The sequence below is a fragment of the Haemorhous mexicanus genome, chromosome 13 (genome assembly GCF_027477595.1).
Source record: "Haemorhous mexicanus isolate bHaeMex1 chromosome 13, bHaeMex1.pri, whole genome shotgun sequence".
Taxonomy (NCBI): Eukaryota; Metazoa; Chordata; class Aves; order Passeriformes; family Fringillidae; genus Haemorhous; species Haemorhous mexicanus.
Window position 1 is genome coordinate 10,456,942 of NC_082353.1, and position 15,365 is coordinate 10,472,306.

The following is a 15,365-nucleotide window of genomic DNA, read 5'->3' on the forward strand; positions in this document are numbered from 1 at the left end:
AGCCTATTCAACACATGTGCACAGTCTAGTTCAACAGGTTTCAGCTAACCCCTTTTCTTTGCTAACCACAAACATATCAAACAGGCTGATTTCTGTCAGGAGCACTTGCTGATAATGGTGCAAGTTTGGGTATTGGAAGAGCCAATCTGTCATTATGTGATGCCACAGTGACAAGTTTCAATATCAGATAAGCATAAGGGAAAATATTAATAGATAAAGCAAAGTGAATGCATGGTAACCATAATCAGAGACAAATGAGTACCTGGCAAACCTGAACACAGGTTAAGTGACACAGCTTTAGGGCAGAGGCAAGATGTTAAATTTTGGTGTTACCTAGTGCAATGGAATTTACCATAGAACTACCAAATGTGTTACTATTTTGTGAATGTTTCTGTTTTAATGAGCCATTTACATCTTTGGGACTTTTCTGGAAAATACATGGCACTGTGGAGTGCTTCAGAGCCATTTTAGCATCTGATCAGAAATGGGGTTCAGAATATACAGGGGAGTCTGCAGTGGTACATATTTAAGAAATGTAATTTGGAAATGAAGATACAACTAAGTTCACCAGTTCTACTTTGTGAAGAACAGTTTAAGTATTTGAACTTTTGTTAGAGCAAAGATGCCATCATTGTTAGAGCTACTGATGAAAGATGAACTGTATTCTGAGTCAAATATTTTATTATCTGTAGCTGGTGTCAGAGCTGAAAGAGCAGAACTCACTACTGAAAACAGAAAAGGAGGAGCTGAACCGCCGCATCCATGACCAGGCCAGGGAAATAACAGGTTGGCTCTGTTCTCTTCTTTCAGCTTCTGTACTTCATGTTACTTGGTAAAGCAACACTCTACTGCATAGATTGGGCTAATTTGCCTTAGTTTATGTTCTTCTTTGTGCATTCTTTTTTTTTTTTCAAGAACTTGCAAACATCAGAATTATTTACCATTTGGATTTCCATGAAATCCTAAGGGTTCGGGGCCTTTTTTAGGGGGGCTGACTGTTCCAAAGCACTTCAATTTTTAAAAGGCAGCTCTGATATTTAATACAGTTTATCCAGTGCAACTTTTCTGGCTGCTGTGACTGTGTAGGCAGCAGCCAGGAAAGCTTAGCTCTAGATGTGAGGGCTGTGATGAAGGGAGCTGTGATGAGGAGGATTGGGATGCTTGAGGTGTAAAGCACCTCACATTTGCCTTTGCATAGCACAGCACTGGGCTAGTGCCCCTTCTGCCTTCCTCCTGGAATCACCTCTAGAAGGTATTAGCAGAATAAATGACTTGTCTAAGTGAGCACTTTTGTGGTTGCCACGATAATGCTTTGGCCCTTCATATTTTTGGCTTGCTGTTTGCCCAGAGAAGCACAGGCAGCAGCCTCAAATGGCAGGCTGTTCCTCTGGTGCAGACACAGGCCTGTACCTCCTGCACGGATGCCCTGCGTGGTAGGTAGGGCTGGAATTCTCACTTGGGGTCCCCGCTGTGCCTGGCAGAGTCGATGGAGAGGAAGCTGGTGGAGGAGACGAAGCAGCTGGAGCTGGATCTGAACGACGAGCGGTTACGGTACCAGAACCTGCTGAATGAGTTCAGCCGCCTGGAGGAGCGCTACGACGACCTCAAGGATGAAATGAACCTGATGGTGGTAAGTGGCTCCACAGCTGAGAAATCCAAAGCTGTTTACACCTGTGTTCAGGCAGAGTCTAGTGTGTGGGATTTGCAGGCAACCCCAACAAGGGAAGAGATGAGAGTCTTGACTCTATCTGTCAGAAGGCTGATTTATTATTTTATGACATATATTGTATTAAAGGAAAATTATATACTAAAACTACACTAAAGAAAGAGCAAAGAGATACCGGAAGGCTAGCAAAGAAAGGAATGAATAATAAAATCTTGTGACTGCTCACAGCCTTGACACAGCTGGACCTGTGATTGTCATTAATTAAAAACAACCACATGAGACCAATCAAAGATGCACCTGTTGGCAAACCATCTCCAGACCACATTCCACAGCTATCAGATAGTTATTGTTTACATTTCTTTTCTGAGGCTTCTCAGGAGAAAAATCCTAGTGAAAGGATTTTTCAGAAAATATGTCTGTGACACTAGTGGGATAAGTTGGTAAGTGCTGTCAGCTGTATGTGTTGGTGACCTGTACCTGAAAGAATTTGTCCTTTTAAATCCTGTTTATTTTGATTAGTTCAGCCAAAACAAATACATTTAAAATTTGTTATTGATTAAAAAAAAAAAATTGTCACATCTGTGAAGAGGGCTAAATTTCTGCTGTGACTTTCCTGGTGTATTACTTGTGCTGTCCACCCTTATTTTGCCCTCAAGTTATTCACATCTGCTGGGGCTGTTTGCACCATCTGCATTCCGTGATAAATTTTAAGTAGTGTAGGAATATTCTATGTGGCAGGAATATAAAGTATTCCTCAATAGAATGTCTAGGAAGTTAAAAAGTAAAAAGTTAAAAGCTGCCTGTGCTTCCTGTAATCTGAGTGTTTCTTTCCCACAAAGTGCTGCATCCTTGCTTGGTTCTGCTTTCTGCAGCACTCCTTGGTGGTGTAAGAGCTGACCTGTCTCCATGGAGTTGAGTGCTAACTGTATCTCACTGGCTTTTAGGTCTTTGGAGAGACCAGAGTAAAAACTACTTTCTTATTAATTTTGATAACTGAGACATAACACCAAATATTATAAGCTAAACTAGATTGTGAAGAGACAGTCACAGGGAAAGCCATGTACTGGTACTGACTTGTTCCACTTGCACTTCAGAGCATCCCCAAGCCTGGGCACAAAAGAACAGACTCAACTCACAGTAGCAATGAATCTGAATATACTTTCAGCTCTGAGATCACAGAAGCAGAAGACTTACCACTAAGGATGGAGGTAATGTTAAAAATCCCCCACAGCTTTTCACTGATACACAGTTGAACTCATTCCTTTCTCTTTTTTTTTCATAAGTGCTTCTGAACACCATATCCTTATACTGAGATATTTAATGTTTTAATCCAACTTTCTCCATTTCCTTTTAGAGAACACTTATTCCTTATTTAGCTATGATCCTGTGTAGAAAGACTGTCAAAGTATGCTTTGAATTTTTCTTGTATTACAATAAGCATAGAGTAGATACTTGGTGATCTAGCTGATTTACATCTGTGAAACCTGTGGTGGTAAGCACAATCATTCAGGCCAAACTGGGAATTCAGAGAGCCAGTGAGACTTCCTGAGGAGCCTGCCTACTCTATAGTCAATGATTTTTAAAATGGCAAGCTGCATCCTTAGTAACTACATGGAGTGAGTTTCCTGTTGGGGGTGAGAAACTCATGTTGGATCAGGTTTTCTCTGTTACATAGAGAGGAATCAAACTCCCAGAATGGGAGTTTCCTTTGCAATGCAGCAGTACAAATCCCAGAGTGTTTGGAAAAATGATCAGGAAGATGTTCAAAAATGTTCAGAAAGATGACTTGATTCAGCTAATGAATAATAAATCTAAATAATTTGTGGTGCAACTCCAAGCCACTGCTAACAGTTTCCAAGATAACTCTCCCTTCCAGCCCATCCCATCACAGTGGGACTGCAAAGACAAAGCCCTCAGGGTGGAGGTCTGGCTGTGCTTGGCCCTTTCCAGAGTTAAAGTTTTCTCTGTGCATCTCCTTAACTGTGAGCCAGGCACAGCACACCCTGGGTGCCCTCTGCCTGGGTTAGGGTAGCTTTTGACAGGCTGTCAGAGCTGCTTTGGAAAGCCTCTGCAGAGAATTATTTTCTGCTCTGGATGCAGATATCCTGACGCACTGGGGCTGGCACAGCCTCTCTGTGCACTCTGTCATCATTTGCCTTCCCACTTATGTTTCTCACCTTGCAAAATGGTTCCAGGATGATGCTCCTACATTCCCTGGTAATCAGGAGAAGGACAGTGCAACTGCATGAGATGGGATGTCACATCTGAGCCAAATGCCAGCTTTTCCTTTTCTGATAGAGTTGCTGAATTGCTGTTCCAGAGCCAGCTTTGGGGTTTAGAATATGAATGAAGAAATGAACTCACACAAGAGTGTGAATGAATGCAGCACTCTTTTTGTTTAACCCCTCAACATTCTCCAATTCCAACTCTAAACTAACAATATAGATTAATTATACAAAACCACATTTAAAAATCAGGCCCACCTCAAGGCAAATGAGTAAAGCCAGAAAATTCCAAAGTCTCTTTCCTTTTGCCTGAGCTGTTGGTGTGGTTTATGACTCTTCCTCTCAACAGTAAAAGGAGATGAAGTGGAAATGGCTGTGCTTGCTTGTCTGCTACAGTCATTAATATTAATTTTCTAGTTCCTTTTATAGGCTTTAAAATTTTATGGTACAGTTCATAGTAAATACTTTGATCTTCTCAGTACATAAAGTACAAAAAGGCTGATGGGCAATTTCTAATGCACCTTCAGATTGCAAACAGTAGTCCTTGCCCAGAGAATAGTGAGGAAGCTGATGAATTAGGCTCAGAACAGACTGTATAATTAGCACAATAAAAGCAAAAAGGCATAAAATATATTTTCTGTTACCAATTTTTTGTGTCACATCCCACTAAATTAACCTTCAAATTGCCAAGAGATTTCTCTTTAGCTGAAGAACTTACTAAAGAAATCATTGAAAACTAAACCAATACACAAGCCCTTATTTAGAGTTGTTTCCAGGTGAGTCTAACCACAAACTTTTTCTTTTTCCTACTTTCCCCCTTCGAACAAGTAAGACTATAAGGTATGCTTAGTTATAGACCTCCTGTCTGCTAGGTAGTGCCTAGTGCTTTCTTTTGCTAGGCTTTAGGCTTAGAAACATTTTCTACTAGTAAATCCTTTTTTAAAATCGTGTTTGATAGCTGATGAAATATTTTAGATAGTCAATGCTCAGAATCAAGCGACATCTCTGTGTTCCTCTTTCCCCAGTCTGTTTCCCATTTTTACTCACTGTTGTGCTTCCTTGTGCTGTGGAAGGGGAATCCTTCTTGACTTGCCTCTGTTGTTTCTGAAGCAGGAGCCTAGTGAGAAAAAAGCAGCGCTGGACATGTCTCTGTTCCTCAAGCTGCAGAAACGGGTTTCAGAACTGGAGCAGGAAAAGCAGTCCCTGCAGGATGAACTGGACAGAAAGGAGGAGCAGGCTCTCCGTGCTAAAGCTAAGGTGGACTCCTTGCAGCTGATCAAATGCTGACAGCAGTGTCCCTTCAGTAGCTCTGTGAATGCTGACTGCCTTTCACTAAATCTTGATCTTCCTCTAGCACTTGCTTTATTTAATGTCAAGTTTTGTACCGGTGCTTAGTTCTAGGGACTGGCTTTCACAGGTCCTTGAGATCCTCTCATGGAAGACAACAGGAACAAAATGTGCTTGGGGCTTTGCTTAAAAAAAAAAAGGCTGAAAGGCTGTTTTTATTAAGGAATAGCTATAAGGAAATCTACTTAAATGATGGGGAGAATGGGTAATTGTTCATTTTAGGCAAAAGGAGTGTTTCAACCAGGATGCATAGCCAATGCATTGGTTTAGACACCTTAGCTGATTGTAATGTAAATTCTCCTGATTTGGTCTCCTTAAGTTCTTAAAAAATTATGAAACCAGTTTTGGCAATTGTTTCTTATTACATTTCTGCTGGTGAATTTCTTTAGCATACTGGGGTTCATCCTGCTCTGTTTCATTGCCAGTGACAGTATGTGATTTTATTAATGTTGACCAATTATGTATCATAAACTCAGAAGTAAAGGAGACAACGCCAGTATTCAAACTACGGCAGTTAGCTGTATCAGAATGAGTGTTTTACAGTTTTAAAGGAAAATAATTTGAGTTCTCTTTTGTTTTCCTACCTCAGTGAAAGATTTTTAGTTTTCACACTTGTTTGTATTCATTCATAGGAGGAAGAAAGGCCTCCCATAAGAGGTGCAGAGTTGGAGTATGAGTCACTCAAGGTAATTCTAAAACAGAGGTTTCTGGGCTTTTTCTGGTAGGGCTCTTGCCACCAATTGTATGTGCTGGCATAGAAAATTACATCAGCCCTCCTGTTTCCAAATAGTAGCTGGAGAAATTAGAACAAATATTCCCCATTAGTCATTTCATTGTAGGACTGCTCTTTTTGAGGTGTAGAATGTGTGGCTGGGGATGCAAAACAAAAAGATCCCCTAAGCCAGGGGGAGTTCTCTGTTAAAACACTTAGTACAGCTTGCAAGTTAATTTGGCCAAAAATACAGCGATAAATATAGGTCTCTTTTTCAGAAACATTATTTAAATTACTGCCTGCCTTAGACCACTAAAACTATTTCTTACAGTGATGCAGAATTTTCTTAGCCTGCTGACCGCTATTTGTTGTGAACTTTTTTTTGTCCCCCTAAGGGGAGAATAAGAGGGGAAAAAAGATTGGCAATTCTGTTTGCCATCAAATCTGTCTGATTCATGTGAGTGTGCTCTGGTGTCAGAACTCAGGACATCCCTCTGGCTGCCCTGGAGGGCTCAAGCCCCTAGCAGGGGGCTCAGAGACCTTGGCAGGAAACCAAACACATCTGTGCCTTTGATTTTAACCCATGGAGAAAATTACCAACTTTATGTGAAGATTCACAAGCCACGAGAGTTTAAGTAGAATGATAGTTAGTTTGTCACAGGGTGAAAAAGTAAAACTTTGGGATTTTTAGAATGGGGGTTCAGAATCCAAGATGGAGGGATTTGGGTGTGCCTTGTCCTCCTTCTTTCTTCTTCTTAGCCTCCATCTTCTCTGTGATGGTGGCACTTTTGGATTGGTTTAGAGTAGAAACACACTGTCTAACATAGGTGATAGGTATTGGGAAATTATTGTAAATAATGTACACGTAGTTTTTAGTATAAAAAGATAACACCGCCTCTGGGGCGGTCAGTGTGCCACGGACCGACTTGCTAGACAGACCTCAGCAGGCCAGAAAAAAAATGTTATAGATAACAGAGAATAAACAACCTTGAAAACCACAGCCAGGGAATCCTGACTCCTTCTTCGATCCCGGGGCTGGGAAAAAGAGACTTTCCAACACCTCGGGGTCATCTCGACCACAGAGACTCCGAGACTCTGGTTTTGCATTTTGGACAAAAGGTTAGTCCTGTTAGTGAAATCCTCCCAGCCCCTATTGACCATAGTCAAGGGGCTAGGGATACAGGGGAGATTGATGGATTTCTTGCAGCTACACATCATTTTTGCCATTTCTGTCCATAGTTTTGTACCTGTGGGTTACAGAAATGTTGCAGTGCTGCTGGGTGACAGAACTGTCCCTGTTTCTTGCAGCGTCAAGAGCTTGAATCTGAGAATAAAAAACTGAAGAACGAGTTGAATGAGCTGCAGAAGGCCCTCACAGAGACAAGAGCTCCAGAGGTGACTGCTCCTGGTGCCCCAGCATACAGAGTCCTCCTGGACCAGCTGACCTCGGTCAGTGAAGAGCTGGAAGTACGCAAGGAAGAAGTTCTCATCCTGAGGTCTCAGCTTGTGAGCCAGAAAGAGGCAATTCAGCCCAAGGTAAATCACACCCAGCAGGTAGGAGAGTTACACTGCATCATTAACATGCTTTATTTATTAACAGCCTGCTTGAAATGGCAGAAGAAAGGAGTCTAGGTTGGAAAGCCTTGTAGGTGTAGTATGTTGGTCCATTATTAGTGCACAAATCACAGCAGTCTGAATTAGGAGCTTGTATTAATCAGCCAGTCTGGGGTTTCTCTACCACCTCTCATGTGAAGATGTACCAAAGGTCTGATCCCCCCAGACTTTTTTAACAGTGCACAAATAATTCTCATTGGGAGCTGGGTCATTTCTCAAGTGCCTTTGGACTGGAAAATTGAAAGGAATTCTCAGGAATTCCTTTCAATTAATAGCTGAGCAAAAGGAACAGTTTGTTCTACATCTCTATGACTGCAAGTCAGTAACATTTTGTAAAGATGACCTCTGAAGATATGTAAATTCCATATTATTGCTTGATAGATGCTATGTGCTTTTATAGAAAGAAGAGTAGATTACAACCACTGAAATGCACATCTTTTTAAAAGCTCTGGTGATATAGTTAGGGAAGTAATAGCTTTGCAAATAAGAATCATTCAACCTCAAAAGGAATCATGTAAATCAAGGAACTAGTAATTTCCACTGAACTGAGCTATCCTGTGTTTCATAAGTGCAGCAAGGAATGAACAGATATGTCATCTTTCCTTTGCTGCTGCAAAGTTATGTCAGTATTTGTCCTAAGTAAGCTGGGAGTCTGTGGTGCATGAAGAAGATGTGTAAGTCTTGTTTTAAATGATTGACTGTAAAGAAAACAGAACACATTTTTCTGTAGTATTTGGAACGTTGTAAAGAAATAGTAAATCTTTCAATAACATTCTCAGCAGTGGTGGGATGCAAGTGTTGGTTTTACAGTGGCTGTGAGATGAGGGAAACAGGAAGGTGACCTGTGGGATGGCCAGCAGCCAGTTTGCAGATAGATTCTGCTTTTTAGGTTGGCCAGCTGCAGCACAGACAGATTTTTTAATGTTTTGTTTCTCTTCTTTCTTGCCTACCAATTTGATTGCCAGGAGGATAAGGTACATATTTTCTTCTACAGTTACAAACCAGAATTTCTAATGCTAAAATAACCCTCAACAATATTGAACTGTCATTTCTCTGCCTCTTAAGTAACCTACATGTTCTTGCATTTTACCTTGAAATTATTGAATAACTTTTCCATTAATTCTGTGACCTTTGCATCCCCATCGTCATGCTTTGCACAGGGAACAAGTTAATTCAAAACAAGCAGATTTAACAGTTTTGAACTGTTGGCTTATGCCAACCTGAATATGAAAGGAGGGATTTAGGAACTGGTCTAGTCAGCTCCATCATGTTTCTTGCTGAGTGTATTTGAGGGGTAAGGATCCAGGGGGCACTGTGATCTGGGAACCAGGCCTCTGTTAACTTGCAAAGCCCTTATATTTCACAACAAATTAAGTGTCTATGGTATGAGGAAGTACCTTTCTTTAGAGTGTTTGCTGTCCTCAGCAAGCAACAAACATTGTGGGCTCACATTGTCATCTCCAGATACTGGATGGGAATTGCTGAGTGCTTGATTAGAAAATGTAGTTGTATACATGTAAGAGTATCAGAAACTGAACTGACACTAAATTATAGATGTTCAGATGGCTAAAGCTTGATAGATTGGCAGGTGAGGTACAGCAGTTTTACTCTGGAGTGAATTAATAGTAGAAAAACCTCAAAGATCTCATAAAGATGTTGGGAATAATTCTTTGAGGAGCTTACATATTTTATTGTTTTTCGTATTGGATAACAAAAATAATACTAGACATAGAGATGTAGGCTCCAGAATTTGTCCACAAAGCTATTATTGTAAATACTTTTCCAGACTGTGCTCATGAAAACAGCATCTGCTTGTTTTGAAAGTCAGAATTTGATCTCTTATGTTCATTAAAGTCCTGTGATACTCCATGGCAATGACTCAGATCAGACTGGCCAAGGTGACTGTAAACATCTATTAAGTATTTCAAGATTTACTGAAGAAAAAGCAAAAGTGCCATAGTAAACATCCAGAACTGAAACAAAATGGTACAGTGATGCTATCTAAATTAGAAAATCTCAAGCCCTTGTCAATTCTTTTCTGCTTTGACAGAGTATTTGAAATACATGAGTGAGAAATAGTTCTTACTTTTGAGCTTTGAAAGACTCCATGTAATGCTATGTTTAAGAAATGCTAATAGAATTAAGCTGGCAAAATGATGCTGCTTCTGTTTTAGTATTAGCAGCTGTTCCTGGTAATTTGAATAAAATGCAAATTCAACATTCTGTGAAATTTATTTTGTTCCTTTTATGTGATGAACAAATGGAAGGAGATTAACATATGTACCCACTTACTAGACAGACCAATGGTTGACCATTTTGTATGCATTTATTTTAGAAGATAAACCAAATGAACATAGAAATTATGGACCAACCTCTTGCTCAGGTACCACACTTATTTAATGTGGCTACTCAAGGATTAGTGTTCCACGTGAAGAAAACATGGATTCAAGGAGCAGTTACGTTGTTAAATTTACTGAAATTATCAATGTTTTTCCAGCATACAATGACAGATGCCACAATCCTCTTGGAGGATGTACAGAAGATGAAAGACAAAGGAGAAATAGCACAGGCATATATTGGACTGAAGGAAACAAACAGGTACAAGTTCCTTCTTTATTTTGTGATCACTTGGGGTCTGCTGTGACACACTGTGTGTATTGTGTGCAGTCAGTTCCATCCATGTATGTCTAGAGAACACTCATAGCTGGGGTTGTAATTTGATTTCATTAGTAAAATTGTTGTGTGCAGTATTTGAAAGGATTTGGAAATAATGGGGAAATGTAAAATCAAGCTTTCTGGATTTCCATCTTCTTAGCCTCTGATTGCTGCGTGGCCTGGCCTGGGTGCCATTCCCCAGGCTGGTTTGTCACCCTCTGAACCTCAGTGGTCACAGTAGTCTGTGGCAATGTGTTCATTGTAACAGCACAGAATGCTGTAACCAGCTGGGCTGTCACTGAGAGCTGAACTGCATCATGCAGAAGGAAAATACATAAACAAGAAAAGCAATTTGCTAATTTTAGAGCGTTTTTTGTTTCTCTTTTATGGTAACTGTAATGTAGTGTGTAATGTCCTTGCCATGTCACCTCATCACCATCACATATATCTCTTGTATTTTTTTAAACACGTTTCTTGAAAGGCAATCTCCCCAGGACTGTCATATGCTGAATGAGGACGGAGAACTTTGGCTGGCTTATGAAGGGTTAAAACAAGCCAACAGGTTACCAGACTTCTCAGAATGGGATTTTTTTTTCCTTCATTTGCATCTTCTTTTCTAGCTAACTGGGCCCCTTGCTATGGGTTTGCTTTAGCTACAGTACTTCTATTGCTTTAACAGCTAGAAAAAAATTTAACACAAATGATAGAAATTAAGGAGTTTCCTCAAACCTAGTCCCAGAAGCTTCCTATTTGTCAGGTTTTATCATTTAAAAAGTTTAAGATGTCACAACAGCCAGTACATAATTCATAAGAATATTTACACAAAAGTAGACTGTAAAATACCAGAAGCTCCACAGCTGGAAAGTATTTTTAGCCATGTGTGCCTTTACACCATACATACACATACTATTTGAGTGCCTTTGCACCAGGTTTCAAAACTGATGTTCCTTAGTTTTTCAGCCTAAAGTACAATCATTTTAGTCATTATTAAACTATTGTTTAAGTAACTTCAGTGTACTCTAAAATTTCAAATTGAAACGGGTCTTACTCTCCTTGTGTCTCAAGGTCAGTAAATTAAACACTCTTCTCTCATGTCCCTCCATGCCAGATTCAGAATGTAAGTCACAAAACAACCACGAAAGAAAAGTAATCTTTAGTTCCTCAGGGTGCTCTTGAAGCCCCAGTGGGACCACTGTGGTCTCTGCAAGGACTGTGCTGGTCATGGGGCGCTCTGGCTCTGTGTGCTCGTCGGTGTCCCTGACTTCCAAAATGCTCCCTAGTCCTGCCCTGACAGCTAACTCACTGCACAGCCCTGCTGATGTGCTTCAGTCAATGCTCTTGGTAGCAGTGACTACACAAAGTGGTATTTTGCAATGACTGCTATAACTAAAGTCTTTCCTTTTCTGGTGCTAACACATTCTTCCCCTGACGTTGTTGTGTCACCCTGTGAAGATCTAACCTAGAGAAGGTGTTCTGCAGACAGGATGGGAGTTGGTTTGCTCTGTGCCTCTTGTCCTGGCACTGTAGAGACAAGAAGTTTTATATTAAATGGCAGAGCATTGCAGGTGAATGACTGTTTGCCCTTGTGTGCTTCATCAGTCTAGTTACTAATAAGTGTTCCTGCCTTATGCATATTTAAACCCTGAAATATTGTCTAATTGAACACTGGTAGTCACTAGTATTGTCATTTCCTGTGTATGTACAAAATTATGAGTCAGAGCCCTTGGACAGTGCCTTGCAAGCAGGAGTAGATTCCCCCCGCACTGCCTGGCAGAAGGCTGGTATGTCTTATCCCCACTTCACTGTGAGAAGAACTTGAGATGTGATGTGCCCAAGGGGAAAGAACAACGTAGTGGTGAGGATAAAGCTCCTGGATTTCAGTTCTGAGTCTGATTCTGTTCTTGACCTTTCATGCATTAAGGACAACCCTCTGAAAAATGTTAGGTTTAATGCAAAAATAAAGATTATCCACGTGCATTTGCAATTAAATGGTTTCTGGCTGAAAAAGTTAACTAAAAATATTTTCCATTGTTAATATTGCAAGGTGCTAGCTTAAGTGAACATAGTGTCATCTTCATCTAGGATTATTTGATTTGTTCAAGGTAAAACCTCTTTAAAGCCCCTTCAGTCAATCTGAGAAGACTTAGCTTCACATTTATTGCCACTGTGGCACCCTGTACAGTCCGTGTTCAATCGAAGGAAAGGCAGAGCAGTGTCACAATTAGCTTCTCTCTCTTCACTTTTTGATCTTGCCAGCTTAATTTAATTAGAAGGCATACTAAAGGGTTTAAAGAGTACTCTGCCTTTTTCATTTCCCTTTGCAAGCCATGGCTAATTGTTCCTGAGCAGCAGCTAAAGCTTTACACTCCCTCTGAGAACCGGGGATGTAACTTGGAGTTGCTCACACAAACTGTTGCTCACCCTCTTAGGCTGCTGGAGTCTCAGCTTCAGTCTCAGAGGAAGAGCCACGAGAATGAGCTGGAATCTCTGCGAGGTGAGATCCAGAGTCTGAAGGAGGAGAACAACAGGCAGCAGCAGCTGCTGGCCCAGAACCTGCAGCTGCCTCCCGAGGCGCGCATCGAGGCCAGCCTGCAGCACGAGATCACCCGGCTGACTAACGAGAACTTGGTAAGAGACACCAGGCTGCAGGAGCACTGACAGACCTGCCACAGCTCTGGGTTCTTATCCTTCTTCAGATGGCAGCTTCCTGCAAAAAAATTGCACAAGGGTGGTGTTTTCTTGAGTGTAAGCTAGTGGGAGATGAGCTCCTGAAGTAATAATGTTTCAGGAGATTGGTTTGATGTTTGGGGCATGGAGGAAGCTTCCAACTGGTGAGTTTAGTCATGGCTAAATAGAATGTTGATATCCAGGGAAGTCATAAAAGCTAATAATGCCAAGGAGGGGTGTTTCCCCTGAAATTTGTTAGTTTGTTTGTTTCATTGAAAAACTCTGATGTAATTCTTTAATTATTTAATGTCATTTATCTTTCCATTTCTTTCTTCCCTGCCTGAATCTACACAGAGAATCCACCATTTTATGAGCTCCACCTATTCAGTATGTTTTGAAAAAAGAAATAGTTCCTTAAAAACAAACTTGGTTAGAGGTCACATAGCTAGTAGCTGGTATTCCATGTGTGCTGCACAACATTTTTGTGTGAAGGAAGGATTGGGCAAAACTCCCTACCTTCTTCCACAAAGGAGTATGATCATCCTATGTGGGCTACTTCATTTCTGGGGAAGTCTTCCAAAGAGACCTGTGTTGGCATATGTTTGGCTTGTGATTGGTAAAGGGAAACAAGCTACTTCAGCCAGAAAAATCCTGGCTGTGAGTGTCATTGCTTCCTCCAAACAAGCCCAGGTGAACTGTGTCCTGCTAATGTACATGACAGAAGTTATCACTGTTGGGGTCTTGTCTTAATACCAAAGATTTTGAGCAAAGTATCAGATAATTCAGATGATACATGTTGGAGAACTGGCTAAAAGTGTAAGTTTGCCTCAGCAGCTGCAGTGTCTCACAAAGGTAGATGGTGAATGTTTCTGTCTCAGCAGCTCCCTCCTGCTTCTTAGTCATATGTTACGATTTTTTGCCTTTTTTTCCCCCAGAGACCTACTCATCACATTGTGTTCCCAAGACAACACACAGTCATGTAATTATATCCCAGAGGAGTCCTCTTTGTTTTCAAATACACTGAATGTAATTTTGTTTGCTAAATATAGACTCGTTCCTCAGTGTTTCACGTCAGATGTTTGAGTATTGCGAGTCCACTCCAAGCCAAGTGTATGTTTCAGTTCCACTCTTAGCCCTGGAGTGGAAACAATTTGCAGCTTTCCAGATGCCATGTTAGAATTGTAGTGTTCACTGCAATCCCATCTTGATTAGCATAAGAATCCCTGTCCCTGTTCTCACAAAGGTTGTATTCCATGCTTTCACTGTCCTAGTATGGCCCATTTTTAAAAGATCTGACTGTTCTGCAACTCACCTACATCAGCTTCTCCCTGAGAGGTGTTGGCATGAGCACAACTAAGGCCTAAACTACCTAAAAGCAAGAGATTCTTAATCTTTCTGTATTCTGATTTAATCTGTACAGTGCTCATTGAAGTTTCAGTGTCTCAGAGGGAGGGAAACCAATCCTGTCCCTATTTTTGCAGTTTTATGAGGAGTTGTATGCAGATGATCCCAAGAAGTATCAGTTGTACCGGATTTCCCTTTACAAGAGGATGATTGTATGTAACTCACGTGAACCCTGTTTTCTGTTGTCTCGGTCGCTGTTTCTGAAGCACTAATTGAAAAGCAGGCTGTCTCCTTTTCTCCCTTTCAGAGGAAATCCCCCTGCAGAGAGCTTCACGATGCCAATTACTTCCTTCACTGCTTTTTTTGTTAGTCCTAGTGTCCTTTGTGTAATCTGTGTTTCTTTTTGATGCACAGTTTTGTTACTAATACGAGCCTTGCGCTGTGAGCAAAGCAGTTTCTTTTTGAATGCTACTTAATACTGCCCTGGAAAAGAGGTACATGATGTAAAAGATGTTCAATTTGCAAAACTACTCTTTATTTTGAAATTTTGATACTTTTAGATTAAGTTCAGAAAAATAGAGGACTGATCATACAGGTCCTTACCAAGGTGAATAATGCCAGCAATCTAGTCATAGATTCAATTTATTCTTTTTTTAAATAATTTTCAGAAATGCAAAATATGAAGAATGACATTGGTGATAATATTTTCACAGTAATTAAAGACAGCACCATATGTGAGCTTGAAAGAATATAATTTATGAGTTTCCAGATCTTAATGAGATATGAAATCTGTTACATCTGTTTAGAGGAAGCACAGAAAAAACTTTATTTGTCCTCACACAGTGGTTGTTCTGAGATCCTATCCCATCCCTGATACATTCAAAACAGTCTGTTGAACTCACATGTATCTTTTTGTTAGTTTCAGGAGAAATTGATTTATCTGACAACAAGTATGTAGTGTTCTTAATGGGATTTCTGTTGTACAATTGAACAGTGCTTTGGATGTGAAGCATGGCCTCAATTGTGTTGTCAACAGGCCTAATATCTTACTGCTCAAGTATGTTGAACTTGTAAACTCTTTTACTTGTAAACTCTTTTACTATGTGATTAAGGTTTGTGCCCATGCTGCACTAAA

General features: G+C 40.5%; 1 protein-coding gene across 8 annotated transcripts in view; it reads left to right on the forward strand.

The window, feature by feature from the left end:
- The window catches only part of MYO5A (myosin VA), a 99,517-nt gene that overhangs the window by 72,085 nt on the left and 12,067 nt on the right, over positions 1–15,365 (forward strand). The window contains exons 23-32 of one of the 8 annotated variants that reach the window (XM_059858318.1): positions 693–786; positions 1,482–1,630; positions 2,761–2,874; positions 5,002–5,148; positions 5,871–5,924; positions 7,259–7,486; positions 10,062–10,162; positions 10,701–10,781; positions 12,649–12,847; positions 14,368–14,442. In XM_059858318.1, coding sequence (XP_059714301.1) covers positions 693–786; positions 1,482–1,630; positions 2,761–2,874; positions 5,002–5,148; positions 5,871–5,924; positions 7,259–7,486; positions 10,062–10,162; positions 10,701–10,781; positions 12,649–12,847; positions 14,368–14,442 — 1,242 coding nt within the window. The remainder of the gene's footprint in view (positions 1–692; positions 787–1,481; positions 1,631–2,760; positions 2,875–5,001; positions 5,149–5,870; positions 5,925–7,258; positions 7,487–10,061; positions 10,163–10,700; positions 10,782–12,648; positions 12,848–14,367; positions 14,443–15,365) is intronic. The other 7 variants (XM_059858319.1, XM_059858320.1, XM_059858322.1 and 4 more) reach the window with 7 other exon arrangements.